The sequence below is a fragment of the Budorcas taxicolor genome, chromosome 1 (assembly GCF_023091745.1).
Source record: "Budorcas taxicolor isolate Tak-1 chromosome 1, Takin1.1, whole genome shotgun sequence".
In the NCBI taxonomy this organism is placed as follows: Eukaryota; Metazoa; Chordata; class Mammalia; order Artiodactyla; family Bovidae; genus Budorcas; species Budorcas taxicolor.
The window spans coordinates 137564803-137582077 of NC_068910.1; the positions used below are offsets into that span (position 1 = coordinate 137564803).

Sequence of the window (17275 nt, forward strand, 5' to 3'; positions counted from 1 at the left end):
TAGCAAAGTGATTCAGTTATTCACACACACACACACATACATACATTCTTTTTCACATTCTTTTCCATTATGGTTTATCACAAGATATTGAATATAGTTCCCTGTGTTATACAGTAGGTCTTTGTTGTTTATCCATTGTATATCTGATAGTTTGTATCTTCTAATCCCAAACTCCCAATCCATCTTTTATACGTATTAAAAAATAGAAAGAACAGAATAGTATCATTATTAAAGAGTAGAATAATTAGTATAATGAACTCTAATGGACCATCACTCAGCTTTTGAGTGAGCTTTAGCAGTTATCAACTCATGGCCATTCCCTGGTCCATAATAATTTAAAAGAAAAAAATGTTTTTTGAAAGTAAGTTCAGACCTGCAAAAAAGTTGGTATGTTTATATAAAGTTGGTTGTTGGTTCCTTGATTCTCCTTCTGATATCTGCATAATCTAAAGCAGTGTCTCCTGCCATAGTCTTAATATTGATAATTTGTACCCCCTCACCCCCACATGCAACTAGAAATGATAATTTTACTGATGTCAAAGAACCAGCTCTTTTTCTTTAATTTCATTTATTTCTTCTCTAAATTTTAGTCTTTCTCTTAATTGCTTACACTGGGTATTCCTTGCCATTCTTTTCCTGCTTTCTTAAGAACCTTATAAGAGAGTGCTTTCATTTCTCAGTGTTGTTTGTGCCGTTGTTGTATATAATTACCCATATAGTTACCATTTCTGGTGTTCTTCAGTCCTTTGTAGAGATCTGTATTACCATCAGTTATCTTTTTTACCCCCTGTGTCTGAGGACTTCCCTTTAACTTTTTATAGTGTAGGTTTGCTGTTGGTGAATTTTTACCAGCTTTTATATCTGAGAAAGACTTAGTTCAACTTTGATTTTGGAAGATTTTTTTTTGCTGGGTATAGAATTCTCTTCATAGTTTCTTTTTCTTAATACTTCAAAGATCTTGCTCTGTCTTTTTACCTGCATTGTTTTTAGCAAGAAATTTAATGTCATTTTAAATTTATTTTCATCACAATTTTGAGCAGTTTGATGATGATATGCCTTGATGTAATTTCTTAATGTTTTTGCTTAGTGTTGGTTGAACTTCTTGGATCTGTGGGTTTATACCTTTTCATATAATCTGGAAATTTTGGGGCCATTATAGAATTACATATTTTTTGTTCCTTTCTACCTTATGTGCATATCAGAGTACTTGAGGTTGTTTCACAGCTTACTGATGCTGTTATGCTAGCTTTTTTCCCCCTCCTTAGTCTGTTTTTTCCTCTCAGTTTTAAATTTTGGATATTTCTGTTACTTTGTCTTCAAGTTCATTGATTTTCTTTCCCCTGTAATACCTAATTTGCTGTTAATTCCATCTAGTATATTTTTCATCTCAGACATTATACTTTTTATTTTGTGTTCAGTTTGGTTATTTTTTATATCTTTCATGTGTCTGTTTTGCATGATTAGTCTTTCCTCTTGTGTTTTGAACATGTGGACTACAGTTACAGCAGTTGTTTTAACGGCCTTGTCTACCAATTCTGTTGTCTCTCAGATCTAGGTCCTCTTTGGTCCATTGATTTTTCTCATTATGGGATGTCTCTTTTTGGTTCTTTGGTTCTTTGTCTCTCTTTGGTTCTTTGTTAGGTTTCAGTTGGATAGCAGACATGGTACTAGATAGTTTGCATTCCTGTAAATCTCCTTGGACTGTGTTCCGTGAAGCATTTACTTGGAAACAGTTTTATTCTTTCAAGTCCTAGAAGTTTTGTTTGGCAGGACCAGAGTAGCTTTTAGTTTGGGGCTAATTTGAACCTACTACTGAAGCAAAGTGAAAGTCGCTCAGTCGCGACTTTCTGAGAAAAGTCATACTCTCAATCTGACTCTTTGTGACCCCGTGGAATTTTCCAGGCGAGAAAACTGGAGTGGGTAGCGTTTCCATTCTCCAGGGGGTCTTCCCAGCCAGGTCTCCCGTGTTGCAGGCGGATTCTTTACCAACTGAGCTACCAGGGAAGCCCACTGAAGCAAAATCCTCTGGGTCCTCCTGATTCCATGCAACTAATGAGGTTTCCCACTGTGGTTGGTGGGAACAGGTACTCTCCCCCGTGTGAACCTGATGCATTCTTCCCCTAAAACCTTTTGAATGGCTTTCTTCTGGTCTTGGTAGTTTCCTCACACAGAAATGCTGATCAGTATTCAGTTGAAGACTTGAGAAGAATCCCCACTTTGCAAGTTTTTAGTGTTCATGCTCTGTACACACCTCTTCTCTGGTAATCTGCCTTGCAAACCCAGTCACTTTGGCACGTCCTTAGACTCGCAGCTTCATCTCTTCAACTTGGTTGATTGCTGGGCTCCCCCTAGGTTCCTTGTCCTACCTTTTTTTTTGTGTGGCATCCTGTAATTACTCAGAGTGTAAACTGAGACAATTATAGAGCTCACCTAGATACTTCCCATTTTTATATCAGTTTCTTCCGTTGAGTGAAACAATTGTCAACAGTTGAAAGAAATGGTGACACAGTTGAAAGTGACAGCGGTTTTTTCTTGGCTCCAAAATCACTGCAGACAGTGACTGCAGCCATGAAATAAAAGACGTTTGCTCCTTGGAAGAAAAGCTATGACCAACCTAGACAGCGTATTATGAAAAAGCAGAGATATTACTTTGCTGACAAAGGTCCGTCTAGTCAGAGCTATGGTTTTTCCACTGGTCATGTATGGATGTGACAGTTGGACCATGAAGAAAGCTGAACTCTGAAGAATTGATGCTTTTGAACTGTGGTGATGGAGAAGACTCTTGAGAGTCCCTTGGACTGCAAGGAGATCCAAGCAGTCAATCCTAAAGGAAATCAACCCTGAGTATTCATTGGAAGGACTGATGCTGAAACTGAAGCTCCAGTACTTTGGCCACCTGATGGAAAGAGCTGACTCATTTGAAAAGACCCTGATGCTGGGAAAGATTGAAAGCGGGAGGAGAAGGAAATGACAGAGGACGAGACGGTTGGATGGTATCACCGATTTGATGGACATGAGTTTGAGCAAGGTCCAGGAGATGGTGAAGGACAGGGAAGTCTGGCATGTTGCAGTTCATGGGTTCGCAAAGACTTGGACATGTCTGAATGCCTAAACAGCTTTGGTTGACGTCCAGTTCCTTGAAAACTATATAGTTTTAGATCTTTTATTAATTTTGTTATTTTATTGGGTTGGCAAAAAAGTTCATTTGGCTTTTCCATAATATCTTACGGGAAAACCCAAATGAACTTTCTGGCCAATCCAGTAGTTAGGATGGCTAGTCTGGTCTGCGTTTTTACATCTTGGTTGGAAACAGAACTGTCTTCCATTTAAGTATTTGAATAAGTTCTTCCCCTCAAGAAGCATATTTCAGGTGGTGATGGGAAATGGGGGTCAGAATTATATGTTTTGGTTGTTAAAAATGACTCTGGGAAATCCTGAATGATGATCCTGAGATTCAGGCCAGGATTTAAGGAAGGAGCACAGATTAAAGGGTAAGAACCCCAGATTGGATTCTTTAGTGGGGACAGTGTCAGAGCAGAGTTCCTTTGCCTTATGCTTTGAAGGTAGGCATGTGTACATTTGAAACCTTGCAGGATTGGACTAAACCTTACAGGCTCAGGCAGCAACAGCTGACCTTTCTGCACGGAAAGAGGTTGGATTTGCTCATTCTGCATGTCATCTATGGCATCAGGTGTATAGCTCTTGAGAACAACTGCTACCTCAGGTCATATTGATTTGATGGGACAAGCTTACATTGGTGGGATGACTCTAGTACTGTACTTTTTTAGGGCTGCAGCACACCCTAGTGTGAGAAGAAATTGTCACTAAATTACCTAAAAGGTTTTGTATGATAATGTGACTTGTTTTCCTCTGAAAAACAGGATAACTCTGAGGCTTCTTTTCCGAGATGGCACCAAGTCCAATGTATATGTGTGTGTGTCTGTGTATGTGTTTGTCATCAAATTCTTGCATTTTATTTCTGTGGAAAGCCCTGACTCTACTTAACCTCTGGCCCTGTCTTCAGGGCTACCACAAGGTAGAGAAACTTTGAGTGCCCATTCAGGACACATCAGTGTTTTTTATTGGTCATTTTCTTGATGACATAAATCAGGAGATTTCAGTAGTCTGATGTGGGGGATTAAGTTGAAATTCTGCAGTTGGTTTACTTTGCTATTAATTCATATCAGATAAACATTATATAGCTAAATTCTTTATCAGGTCAGTCAGGAAGTATTTTTTGAGTACCAGCCATGTGTCAGGATTGTGCTGTCCACCAGGTAGATGAGTGGAGGCATGGCATCTGGAATGAGGGAGGTAACATTTGCACTGTGTTCTGCAGAGGTCAACCACATCTAAAGCAGTGGCTCTCAAATTCATCCACCTCAGGGCTCAGACCTTTTTACATTCTTGAAAATTACTGTGAACTCTAAGAAGATTTTGTTTATGTGGGTTTTATCTGTTATTGCCACATAGAGCTTTAAAAACATTAACTTACTAAAGCAGTAATAGATAAGTACATTTTCCCAAATAAATATATATATTTTCCAGAATCCAAAAAAAAAGGGCAAGAAAACCTGCATTGTTTTACATTTTGCAGCTCTCTTTAATGTTTGAATTTAATCTGTTTCTTAATACAGGAGGTATTTTTTTGTCAATGAGCTCAATAAAGTTTCTCCTAGAAATGAGCATCATGGTAGTCAGGAACAATAAGATTACTCAGTGGACCTGGAATCAGGGTGGTCTCCAGTAGGGGTCCACGTGCATTAGAGATTGACCCTTGGCCAGGGATTGCCATACATGTGGTAGGTGCTTAGTAGATGAGTCTGGAGAGTGAAAAAGGAAAATTCTGTAATTTGTCTTAGAATTTAAATGACTTTGCAGCAAGGCTAGTGCTAGTATAAATTAATTAGTGAAATATATCAAGTTTTATGATAGTAGTAAGTCATTCAGTTTCAAGAATTGGCACACCATTGAAAATATTATGAGAATCAGTTAGCACGTTAGTGATTACTTAAATATCAGTTAAACTTTTATCCAAACAAGAAGTCTGATAGTATGCAGTTACTATAAGATACTATAATCTACTAAGATGTTTGTTCCTCTTTTCCTCAGTTATCTTTAATTGTTCTGAAGCACACGACCTTTCTAACCACTGTAGATATGGACAAAGAAGAAAGAAAGATTATCAACCAGGGTCAGGAAGATGAAATGGTAACCAGCTTTTACAATTTACTTGTGAAGTGTGAGTTTATTTTTCTAGGGAAGTAGAAAAGTACATTTAAAAAAACACTAAAATAAAATACAATAAAATAGCAGCTAAGTCAATGTGGTTTTTTCCCTTCTGGCTGTGTTTTTGAATTGGGATTATGTAGTACCTCTGGTATTAGTATGGTTCTTGTATGGTTCTAGTGTGCTTCCTGTTTCACTTGTGAACTGTTAAAACTCCGAGGAAAATGTTTTTTCATTTGATAGAACTTAAGAAGTTATGTTAGCTAATGCTTATATATAGTCCTAAATGCAAAATTTCTAATTTTTCCTTTATAAGAAAGTTTAAAATCAGCTTAATAAAACTCCAACTCTTTCTTGGTGGTGTATGTAGGGGAAAGATAGGGTTGTTTACATTGAACTCTCATAACATTTGATATGTGATTATTAATCACTGTGTCCATGCAGGAGATTTATGGCTATAATTTGTGTCGCTGGAAGCTTGCCATCGTTTCTCTTGGAGTGGTGTGTACCGGCGGCTTTCTTCTCCTGCTCCTCTATTGGATGCCCGAGTGGCGGGTGAAGGTGACCTGTGTGAGAGCTGCAATCAAAGACTGTGAAGTGGTGCTGCTGAGGACTACTGTAAGTCCGCATGATTACTTGTAGTGGATTATTTGTGGGGTAGAATGATGTGTTTATGTGTATTCTGCTCAAAATAAAATATGATGAGAACATCATTGCTAGGATACAATGAGAAATACTAATCCTGGTATTTCTAAAGCATCTGTGTTCCAAGTGACTAATATCCCAATGATCTGAGTTCAAAGGAATCTTGAAAGTGAAAAAAAAAAAAAGCGACAGTGTTAGTCACTCAGTCATGTCTGACCCCTCGTGAACCCATGAACTGTGGTCCACTAGGCTCTTCTCTGCCCGTGGGCTTCTTCAGGCAAGGATACTGGGTGGGTAGCCATTCCCTTCTCCAGGAGATCTTCCCGACCCAGGAATGGAACCTAGCTCTCCTGCATTGCAGGCAGATTCGTTACTGTCTGAGCCACTCAAATCTACCCTTTTTTATAGCTCTTGATGCACTGAGAGATTAAATAGATGGCTGGTCTGTCAAGGTTACCCGAAACGACTGTATCCCAGATCCCTTCTACTATGCAGTGCTGCTGCTCCCCAGGTTTTGTTTTGTAATCCTACTTGGAAGCATTTTATGAGAGGCTTTAATACCTAGTCTCAGTATGTAGATGGATTAAATCAAGAAATTACTCATAATCTTTTATGAGATCCTCTATCAGTAAAGAATGACGTATATAAAATGGTAAGCAATCAAGAACACTTTGTGTTTGAATTTATGCATCTTCATGAAATGGTTTAACATTTAGTGAGTAGAAAGTGACACTTTCTCATTTAAAGATTAGTATTAATAATATATCATGTAAAAAATGGAAACTATATATGGTTATATAATATATAATTGACTCTTTACCCTTATTCCTTTCTCTTTGAAGGATGAATTCAGAACGTGGTTTTGTGCAAAAATTCGCTTCCTTTCTCTAGAAACTCCCCCATTTTCAAGTTCAAAATCTCTGGTTAATAAAGTTTCAAATGGCCATGCAGTTCACTTAACTGAAAATCTGGCTGAAGAGAATAGGCTTGAGATGAATAAATACTCACAGCCTCAATCACAACAGGTATTGTGATCTTGTTCTCAATGTTTCTTTAAAAACTGGAATTGTTACATTTTATGCTACGGTAGTCTATAATTTCGTACTTATTTTTAAGATAAAACTGTATGCATATAAAATACCTGTTTATCACTATATGTAAACAGTTTAAATATTTACTAGAAGAAATGGATTATGTCACATGTGATTGCTTTAATTTTAATAGTTATATGCTAAATTTGTGTTAGTAAACTTAATTATTAACAAGTGATGATAATGCTTTTTGATGTAACCTTTTTATATGTTCTACAGATTCGCTATTTCACCCACCATAGTATGAAATACTTCTGGAATGATACCCTTCACAATTTTGATTTCTTAAAGTAAGTATTCTTCTTTTGTTTGGATTGTATGAGGGTCTTGATTATGTTTTAGATAGAAAATAATTCATTTTAGTGTTATATAAGATGGAAGATTTCCCTTCACTTATTAACTCCCTGGTGGTGTTTGAATACTCAGTAATATTCAGTAACCAGTTTAGAATAAACCCCATCTGCAAGTTGTATCCTGGCAAAATTGACACAAAAGTTAGAAGCACCATGCTCCCAAAATCCAGTCCGAGTCTTTTTCTTTTGGAGGATTCATCTCAGAGTAAATTTTGAGTATACCTCTTAGCCTGCCAGAGTATCTGAATTATCACCTCTCAATTTGCTGATGGTTTCATCCATTTGTATTCAGTGCTTGAGGGATGGAGTGATAGACAAACATTAAATTTAACTTTCATATGTGGATAAAGATAGGACATGGTCAAATGTGTTAAGCCTTGGGTAGGATAAATTGGAATAATTCCTTAAAATTTGATTTTTATGGAGACTTCAGGTTACATCAGGACTGAATTTACTAGGATTTTATTTATTTTTGGTTGCACCATACAACTTGTGGGGTCTCACCTCCCTCACCAAGGATTGAACCTGGGTCATAGCAGTGAAAGCCCCAAACCCTAACCATTAGGCCACTAGGGAACTCCTTTAGGATTCTATTTTTATTGCTGTTAAAGTGATTATCGTAAATACCCATTAAGTATCCTTGCTTGAGAGTGGCAAAGGAATTCTTAATATTAGCAGTAAAAAGAGAATCACCTTATGAACATTTAAAATATTCATGCTTGGACTTTTTCCCTAAGACATTTCCTAAAGAATTAGATAATTCTAAAGAATATTGCTAATATTCCTGAAGAATTGGAATATTATGGAATGGAGCAGAGGAGTTCCACCTGCCTAGTTGTGAAGACCATTTCTAGTTAAGAACCATTGCTTGTTTTTTAGAGAATACTGCCAGTGAACTGTCATTTTGTTCTTAAAAAATTTTTTACTTGGAGTGCCCTGGGGGAAAATAGCAAACATGTTTGCTATGTAGCCTTTTCCAACCATAGCAACTTGTAGGATTTAAACTTATTCCAATGATAGCAGTTAATTAGGGAGCTTAGTTTTTTCTTTTGGAAAAAGTAGAAAAAGATTGGAGTTAAATGATGTGTCAGATTCTCTACAGAGTTTTTGGGAATAGTATCTCAGTTAAAATAAGCCTTGAGAGGAAAGCAGGTATGTTAGTCGAATCCCAGTTTTAATCATTACAGATTTTAGACATTGCCTGTGACTTAGACGGATTTTTCACTTCTCCTTAGATGAGAGAAGAATTCAGCTTGATGCTTTTTGTAGAAAGAAAAATAACTGAGTAGGACTTAGTAGTGTGAAGCTTCAACATTTAAGAAGGGAAACTCGATAAAAAGTAAAGTTTGAAACACTCAAGTTAGTCGTACTTTACCTTTAATATTTTTGGTTATTAACTGTTACAGCTTTGGCAAAGACTTAAAGGAGAATAATATTGTTATATAATCTTATCCCATGATAGATACATTGTATAGCTTAGAAGTTGCCACATTTGAGATTTAGGCCTTTTATTACTGTTTATCTTAGGAAGTAAAGATTTAAAAATTATCATCCGTTGTCTCAGTTTTTGTTAGGGGTTTCTATTTTTAAGGAAATCACACTTTAAAATCAGAAATAGAGAAAAATTTCTGATTAAGGCATTAAGAAATTTGGATATTTTAAACTTTGTTTAAAGTAAAAACTTTGGATTTATTTAGGGGACTGGATGAAGGTGTTTCTTGTACGTCAATTTATGAAAAGCATAGTGCAGGACTGACAAAGGGGATGCATGCCTACAGGTAATCTTTATCCAACTAAAGTTAGATCTATTATCAAAATTCCGAAATAAAGTAGTATATACAGTTTACCCTTTTACCATATAGTTTTAATGTTAACAATTATTTAAATATTAAAACATAGTATTTGACAGCTTATTGATATTTTATTTGGGTGAGACTCTTCAGTTTAAGAATTATAAAAGTGTTGAAGCCGATTTTGAAATGAATATCCCTGAAAATATACTGTATTTCATCATTTCTAAGGTGCACACTTTCCTACGTTTTAACATCTCTATAAGGAGGGTGTGTCATACAGTGGGTGAAGTGTCACCCTTTACTTGACAGCATTTTAATCTTTCTTAATAGTGCATAAAATCATGGAATGTCTTACAATTGATAGCATCTTCGATTTACTGAAATATTGGGAATTGTAAGCATGAGCTCAGATTTACTAAAATGAAAATTTGTAAATTGAGAGACAATATCTTTTTTATAGTGTTATTTGCTAAGGTATAAAAGTATACTAGTGTATTATGTATTGTAAAGATAATGCCATTTTCAAATTAGGAATTTTCTTGTACTCCTGTAGCATGTTCTTTTAAAGGGTTGCAGTATAAATTCATTCAATCAGACTTATGCTTCATAGAACACGAGAATTAATTTATCATCTAGAAAGTGCTATTATAAGGAACTTAAGTGGAAGATTTTAAGCAACCTTTCTTAAGCATTAAAAAAACGGCGCAAAATGTATACTGTTTTGAAATAAACGTTTTTAGTGCAATATTCTTATTAGAAAAATAGTATAGGACACCTCAAATTACTTATGTAGTCTCTTGAAAAAATTAATTGCATTTCAGAATTGTTGAGCTGTATTGTGTTTATGGGTGGAAAAGAAAATCTTTTGCTGAGACGGTTTATTGTAGATTAGTGGGAGAGGTACTTGTCACACAAAAGAGAAAATAATAACAGTGTAGTTATCCAATATTGACTATATTGATTTAAATACTGTAGATAGAGAATTTAAATTGTAGAAGACAACTGTTTAGAAAAACGAATGTTTAAGTTCCAGAATTTAGGAGCAGTTGGTGTTTTGAGCCTTATCTAATGCAGTGCCTTCTGTAAATTGTACTGTTATAATACAGTATAATGTAATATTATTGTTATTATATTTTCCTGTTATAGAAAATTGCTTTATGGAGTAAATGAAATTGCTGTGAAAGTGCCTTCAGTTTTTAAGCTCCTGGTTAAAGAGGTAAGACAGTTGTACCTGTCTTAACATTTGTGATCAATAGGTTTGTCAATTGAAAAGAGCCAGGATTTAAGTAATAAGATATTCTTGTTGTTTCCTAACTTATCTTTGCTTATTATTTTCCTTGGAAGGTCAGAAAGATCTTTCTCCAGTAGATTAGTAATTTGGGGGGCATGATTACTTTTTTATTTTGTCTGATTTTTTTGCTTTTCTTGTCTGTAAATTTTCTTCTTATTCTCATGAAGTTGTGCATCTAAACCTTGGCCTATTTTGCAGATGTGTACCTCTGTCTTCCCCCCTACCCCCCGATTTTAAAAATAATTCATCATGTTTTCTTCATGTGGTACACTGTTAGTGACTAGGCATCATGCCAGATGTTTGCAGTAAAAACATAACATGATGAGTGACAGTGAAGAATTCGCACTTTAGCCTAGGGGGAATACATGTCAGTAGTTACTGTGGTGACTTCAGTTTGTAAGAGCCATAGAGGAGGCATAAGTAAAGTGTTGCGGCCTGTAAAGAAAGAAAGTAGCTTTGCCTAGGAGGGTTAGGCTCTCCAGGCTTCTTTCTGATTTTGGGCTAAAGATCAGAATTAGCTGTAGTGGGTCAGTACTTTGAGTAGAAGTTAGATTGCCTTCCGTCATTTCTTGAGAGTAGCTATGTAATGGAGCTTTAGAGCACAGCAACATGTAAGGAGTCGGAATTAGAAAGACTGGCTTGTAACATGACTCCATCAGTAACTAGCTCTGATCATTAGAAGACCTTTCTCTCTGCTGCTCTTGTATTGGTAAAATTGTAGTAAATCCTTTAATGGCCTCATTTGATTTTGAAGTAAAATAGGATTATGTATGTAAAAGTGTTTTGAAAAGTACAGAAACATCAATTTTAAGATATTGGAGATTATTAATGAAATTGATAAAAATACTATAAAATTTGGGTAGTCAAAGTCTTTAGCAGGACTCCTTTTTTTTTTTGAAGTAAACCCGCCAGTTGGTTTTTTATTAGCCAAATCAAATGCAAACATCTTTTAAATTTTTTTAGATTATGGAAGAATGGTAACACATTTATAGGAGACTTGGAAAATGTAGAAGAAGGTTAGATATAGTTCCACTATACATTATAATTCTTTTTTTAAGTAAATTAAGGTTTTTAATTGGAGTTTCAATATCAAACTCTCAAAAATTAATAGAATAAATAGACAGAAAAGTAGAAAGATGTAGTAGACCTAAAAAGCAGTGTGAACCAGTTCAACATAGTAATAGTTAAGATTCATATAATTCTCACATAACAGCAGAATACAAATTCTATATGAGTTCCCACAGACTGTAAGCCAGAAGACACTGGAACATGTCCAGGGACATAAAACAAGGTGGAAAAATTTTATGGTCTAAAGGTATTGAAATCACACAGTCTGTTCCCTTTATCACTGTGGAATTATGTTAGAAATCAGTATCAAAATATACTTGAAAATAACACACATAGTTTCAATTGCTATGTGACATTTACCATTAGAGATCTTTGACTAAATTAAAAGCCTCAATAAAGTTGAAAGACTGAAAAAACTCAGAAGGTGATTGCAGAGAAGAAAGGATTTAAATGAGAAATTAATATCAAAGATACTTTAAAGGTCTCATGTATTTGGAAATTGAACATCCATGTTTAAATGATGGGTGTATGTAAGAAGCCATAACAAGGAAAATTAGAAAATATTTGTAATAGAATAAAAATGAAAAGAGCATTTATCAGAATTCGTTGCATGCAACTGAAGCTGCTTAGTGCAACTAAAAACAATATGGAGTCTTGAATAAGGTATGAGAACAGAAGAATGGACAGTAACATAAAATTTTGTGAAATTTGAACAAAATCTGTGCTTTTGTTAATAATACTGTATCACATGTTAATTTCCTGGGTTTTTTTTTTTTTTTAGTATTTATGTTCTCAGAATTGGACTAGAAATTTCAAACCTCATTCAAATTTTTTTTTTAAGTCACTAAAATAATAAGTGTGGAAGTGCACACACGCACATGCTTTCATCCACCCAGCCAGCCTACGTTTTTTGGTTGGTGCATTTAATCCATTTATATTTAAGGTAATTATCACTGTTGGTGATTCTGTCACTAGTTGTTTTGGGTTTTATTTTTGTAGGTCTTTTCTGCTTCTTGTGCTTAGCAGGACTCCTTATCTTTTTTTTTCCATTCAGGTTTTAATCCTCATTTATTTCCTTAGAGAAAGCAAAGCATTGTAACTTATATCATATTTGCCTTCTCTTTGGACTTCAGTAAACTTTTGACTTATAAGTAAATTGATGTTTCAGGTTTATAATAAGTAAATTTTCCATTTGGTTAAACGTTTTGTACTCTTTGGCGGCACCGTAATTATTGAAAGTAAATGTGTTTTATTGCTAAGGCAAAGTGAAAAACTGCTAAATTTACACATTTTAGCTGTTTCTAGCTGAATCTGTATTTGGGTTTGGTATCAATCTAACTGGATGCTCTCAATTTCAGTTAAGCTTATTTAGTCAAATTTTAGTAGTTTGATGATTCTTTTCTAAAAAGGTAGTATCTTGCTCTACTCTTTGGGTAGTTAATTACATGTTGCCCTAGGGTACTATAGGGTAATATCTTGTTAGTTATTTCTTAAATCTGTATGGTTTTAAATCTCATTCAATTTGACTTAAAAATTTTGTTTTTTAGGTTCTCAACCCATTTTACATTTTCCAGTTGTTCAGTGTTATACTCTGGTGCACAGATGAATACTATTACTATGCTATAGCCATTGTGATTATGTCTGTAGTATCAATTATAAGCTCCCTGTATGCCATTAGAAAGGTGAGTCCAATTTATTAGGGTTTTCACAACTGTATTTGTACTTTGTAATAACACATAAGGTGTGCAGAATGATATTTGGTATAAAGCACGTTCTTGATACAGTTTTTCTTTTAGTTATGTGAATATGTACTCCTTTGCCCTCTTTTTGAGGTGGGGGAAGGCAGATGCTTTTTAAAGTCAGAGTATCACTTGATTGCTTTGGGACTGTAGGGGTCTCTAGTTGCTTATCTTAGACTGGAATACTGGAGGGCTGAATCTCCTGTTTTTAGGGCTGTCATGTTAAAGTGCTTCTTATTTTGTTTGGGGCTGAAACATTGATCTTTGAATCTTTTGGTCTTGACTTTTTTAAAGGTAGAATAATATGTGTTTATTATTAGCTTGTGTGCTAAGTCACTTCAGTCATGTCTGACTCTTTGCGCCCCATGGACTGTAGCCCACCAGACTCCCGTCCATGGGATCATCTAGGCAAGAATACTGGAATGGGTTGCCATTTCCTCCTCCAGGGGGTGTTCCTGACCCAGGTATCGAACCCGAGTCTTGGATCTCCTGCATTGCAGGCGGGTTCTTTACCACTATATATTAGCTTATCTTAGTTTATATTACCCTTGCTTTCTAGTAGATTGAAGAGTGAGTTTATATTAATGAGTTCAAAATTTTTTTCCTCTGATTCAGCAATATATTATGTTACATGACATGGTGGCGGCTCACAGTACTGTGAGAGTTTCAGTTTGCAGAGTAAATGAAGGTAAGTACTTCAGTTTACTCTTAGAAAAGTAAATAGAAAAAGATATCCACTGTGCACTAATGTGTGAAGCAAGCCCAGTATATTATGCATATACACGTAGTTCCATAAGAAACAGAAATGTGTGTTTGGATTTATAGTCATGTCTCTGTATCAAGTTCATTCATTTATGTGAAATTTTTTTTTTCTGTAATGTGTCAGCCACTGTGCTAGGCTCTCAGGATGGCCATAGTCCTTGCCATCACTGAACTTCAGTCCAGTTGGAAAGACAGATGATAAACAGAACAATGAAGTGTGATAAACGATAGGGAGAGTTCAGGGAACTTAGAGTTCATTTAATACAGGTGTCTTCTATATAGACATCTTTCTAATATAGGATGGCTGCTTTGAACAGGTATATTTTAAATGATTGGATTAGCCAGGTAAAGTATAGGTGAGAAAGTGATAGGGCAGGGGTGATGTGAGAGTTGGACTGTGAAGAAAGCTGACTGCCGAAGAATTGATGCTTTTGAACTGTGGTGTTGGAGAAAACTCTTGAGAGTCCCTTGGACTGCAAGGAGATCCAACCAGTCCATTCTAAAGGAGATCAGCCCTGGGTGTTCTTTGGAAGGAATGATGCTAAAGCTGAAACTCCAGTACTTTGGCCACCTCATGCGAAGAGTTGACTCATTGGAAAAGACTTTGATGCTGGGAGGGATTGGGGGCAGGAGGAGAAGGGGATGACAGAGGATGAGATGGCTGGATGGCATCAATGACTCGATGGACGTGAGTTTAAGTGGATTTCGGGAGTTGGTGATGGACAGGGAGGCCCGGCGTGCTGCGATTCATGGGGTCACAAAGAGTCAGACACGACTGAGCGACTGAACTAAACTGAACTGAGAGAGGGAAATAAGAGGGTTCTAGTGCCCAAAGACCTGGAAATTAAAGAGAGTTCATTTGTTCATTGCAATAACTGGAAGAAATTCAGTGTGGCAGATGCAGCAGTTAGAGGGTAGACAGTCTTTTAAGGCTTGTGAAGGAATTTGGACTCTCCCAAAAGGCAGTGGAAAGACATTGAAGGGTTTTAAGCAGGAGAGTGATATGATCATATTTGCCTATTTGAAAAAATCCTTCTGATTGCATGTTCAAACTTATTTAGAAGGAAGTAATATTGAAGGCATGAATGAATCAGTGTGAGGGTTGTGGAGATGGAGGGTGGAGAGATGGCTTTGAAAGATACTTAAATGTGGGCATTGAACAAGATTTGATAATAGAGTGGTGTCAGGCTGGCGGGGGATGGATATTGGTGTCATTTAATTAAATAGGGAACACTGGAGAAGAAGCAGAATTGTAGGGAAGGATAATGTTTTGGACACATTGGTTTGTCCGGTGAGATATGGAAGAGGTTAAGGATACAGGGGAGGCAGCTCAGCATCATGGGTCTTGGAGACAGCAGCCTCTTTGATTTATCAGGAAAACCAAATCAGTGTGCATTCTCTTCGACTTGGTATCCCACATCCAAGTGTGAACCCAAGTTAGCCAGCCGGTTGTTTTCTTTGCGCTTCTTGGTCACTTGCTACTTTAGCTGATAATATCACCTTTCCTAGGTGCAGTCTTAAGATGTGTGGTTTATTGGTGTTCCTCCCCTTCCCACTCTGCCGTTGCCAAAGATGCTGGGCATCTCTCAATGTATTTCTTCCTTACCCCCTCAATAGTCCAACAGATCATTGATACTTAGATTCCCCATATACTTAAGGGTTAGAATTTCAAGTGGCATGAGGGTATTGAGTCAAGTTTTTAAAATAAAGGATCATATTAAGAAATGAAGAGTATTATACTTAATACATGCTAAATAACTTTAGAATTCTTTGCTCTTAGCTTAGTAAACTACTTATACCTTTTTTTTTTTTAAGAAAGAAAAGAATATTTGTCCTAAGGGCCAATATCACAAACAGTAGTTTTCTCTTCATCCATCTTTGCTTAGAAACTAGTGTAAGTCTCTTCTAAGCATAGTTTAATAAAATCTAGGGGTAGGGGAAAAAAGAATGCCCAAATATAAGGCTACCTTTTACTTGAGAAGATCTTGAAAGAAGTGTTTAACTAACTTGAATATAATACATAAATTTCTAAGGAAATAATGAACTATATATGATAGTTTTATACATTTATTTGAAATAATATCTAAGATTTTGAAACTATTTTAGAAATATTGAGAAGACAAACAATATAGATTATAAATAGTAGCCATAAGGAAAAGAATGCTGTTAGAAAAGAAAGTGTTAAAATTTCAGTGCTTTTCTCTGTTTCCAAGGGATTATAGAAATCTGAGATTGTGTACCTGTTGCAGGGGGGTGTCCTGGGTGGACTTACTGCCTGTTTAGCTCACAGGGCTGATAGTTAAGGTTGACCATCCGCTATTGAAATCCACCCATCTGTTAGTTTAGAGGGGGCTTGGCATTAACTGTGTGCACTTGGCATACTATCCTGGGACAAACTAGCTGACACATTATAGACACTGTGCTCTGTTAGCTTAAGGAATAATAATTTTATTTGTCAGTATTCCTCATCTATTGGAATTTTCTTATTTAACTCCATTATATTTTTAATGTCTTACTGAGATCAGGTGACCTTTGGATAGATCTTTAGTTTGTTGTATTTTTATTACAAGTTAAAGAATACTCTTTTCAGACCTTTCTTTCTTTTTCTTTCCTTAAATTCAGAAATAGAAGAAATCTTTTCTACAGACCTTGTGCCAGGAGATGTCATGGTCATTCCATTAAATGGGACAGTCATGCCTTGTGATGCAGTGCTTATTAATGGTACTTGCATTGTAAATGAAAGCATGTTAACAGGTAAACTAAATTAAATGAGTAAAAACCAGCTGAGTTGCTTATAATGATATTAGGACTAAGTAGTTACTGATTAAGCTTGTATCAGCATTAACTGCAGTTTGTATCCTTTACTCACAAACGTCATGTAATAGATATTGAAGTTTTCTATTTTTGAGGGAACCAAATCCTGCATTATACTCAGCTGTAATACTAAAGTATAATGCTGGTGCTCACATCTCTTGTCCAGCTTCTGTGCATTCTTCTGACAGGAGGAAATGCTTTATGGGAAGGGACTAGGAAAAAAGTTCTTTCCCCACAGCATATTTATTGCTGTTCACTTTGATGTGCAAAGTGTAGGAATAAGAGAGTTGATATTTTTGTTAAATTGGGGGAGAAATAGACTTCAAAATAACTTCCCTTTGGAAATTCAGAATCTAGAGGTGGAGCTGTATACCTTTTTATCATATGACTCTTTTAATTGTCATAGTCAGTCTGGCAAGAAAGTGATTCTTATATAATACATTTTTGAACTATTGAGAGTCTGTCTTAAAACATATTCATGCACATAAAC

At 35.8% G+C, this 17275-nt stretch overlaps 1 protein-coding gene across 1 annotated transcript in view; it reads left to right on the forward strand.

Moving 5' to 3' along the window:
* Positions 1-17275, forward strand: part of ATP13A3 (ATPase 13A3) — an 81225-nt gene that overhangs the window by 15554 nt on the left and 48396 nt on the right. The window contains exons 2-10 of the mRNA XM_052637396.1: positions 5113-5211; positions 5674-5847; positions 6717-6899; positions 7185-7255; positions 9016-9096; positions 10258-10327; positions 13018-13152; positions 13825-13897; positions 16594-16725. Coding sequence (XP_052493356.1) covers positions 5161-5211; positions 5674-5847; positions 6717-6899; positions 7185-7255; positions 9016-9096; positions 10258-10327; positions 13018-13152; positions 13825-13897; positions 16594-16725 — 970 coding nt within the window. The 5' untranslated portion in view covers positions 5113-5160. The remainder of the gene's footprint in view (positions 1-5112; positions 5212-5673; positions 5848-6716; positions 6900-7184; positions 7256-9015; positions 9097-10257; positions 10328-13017; positions 13153-13824; positions 13898-16593; positions 16726-17275) is intronic.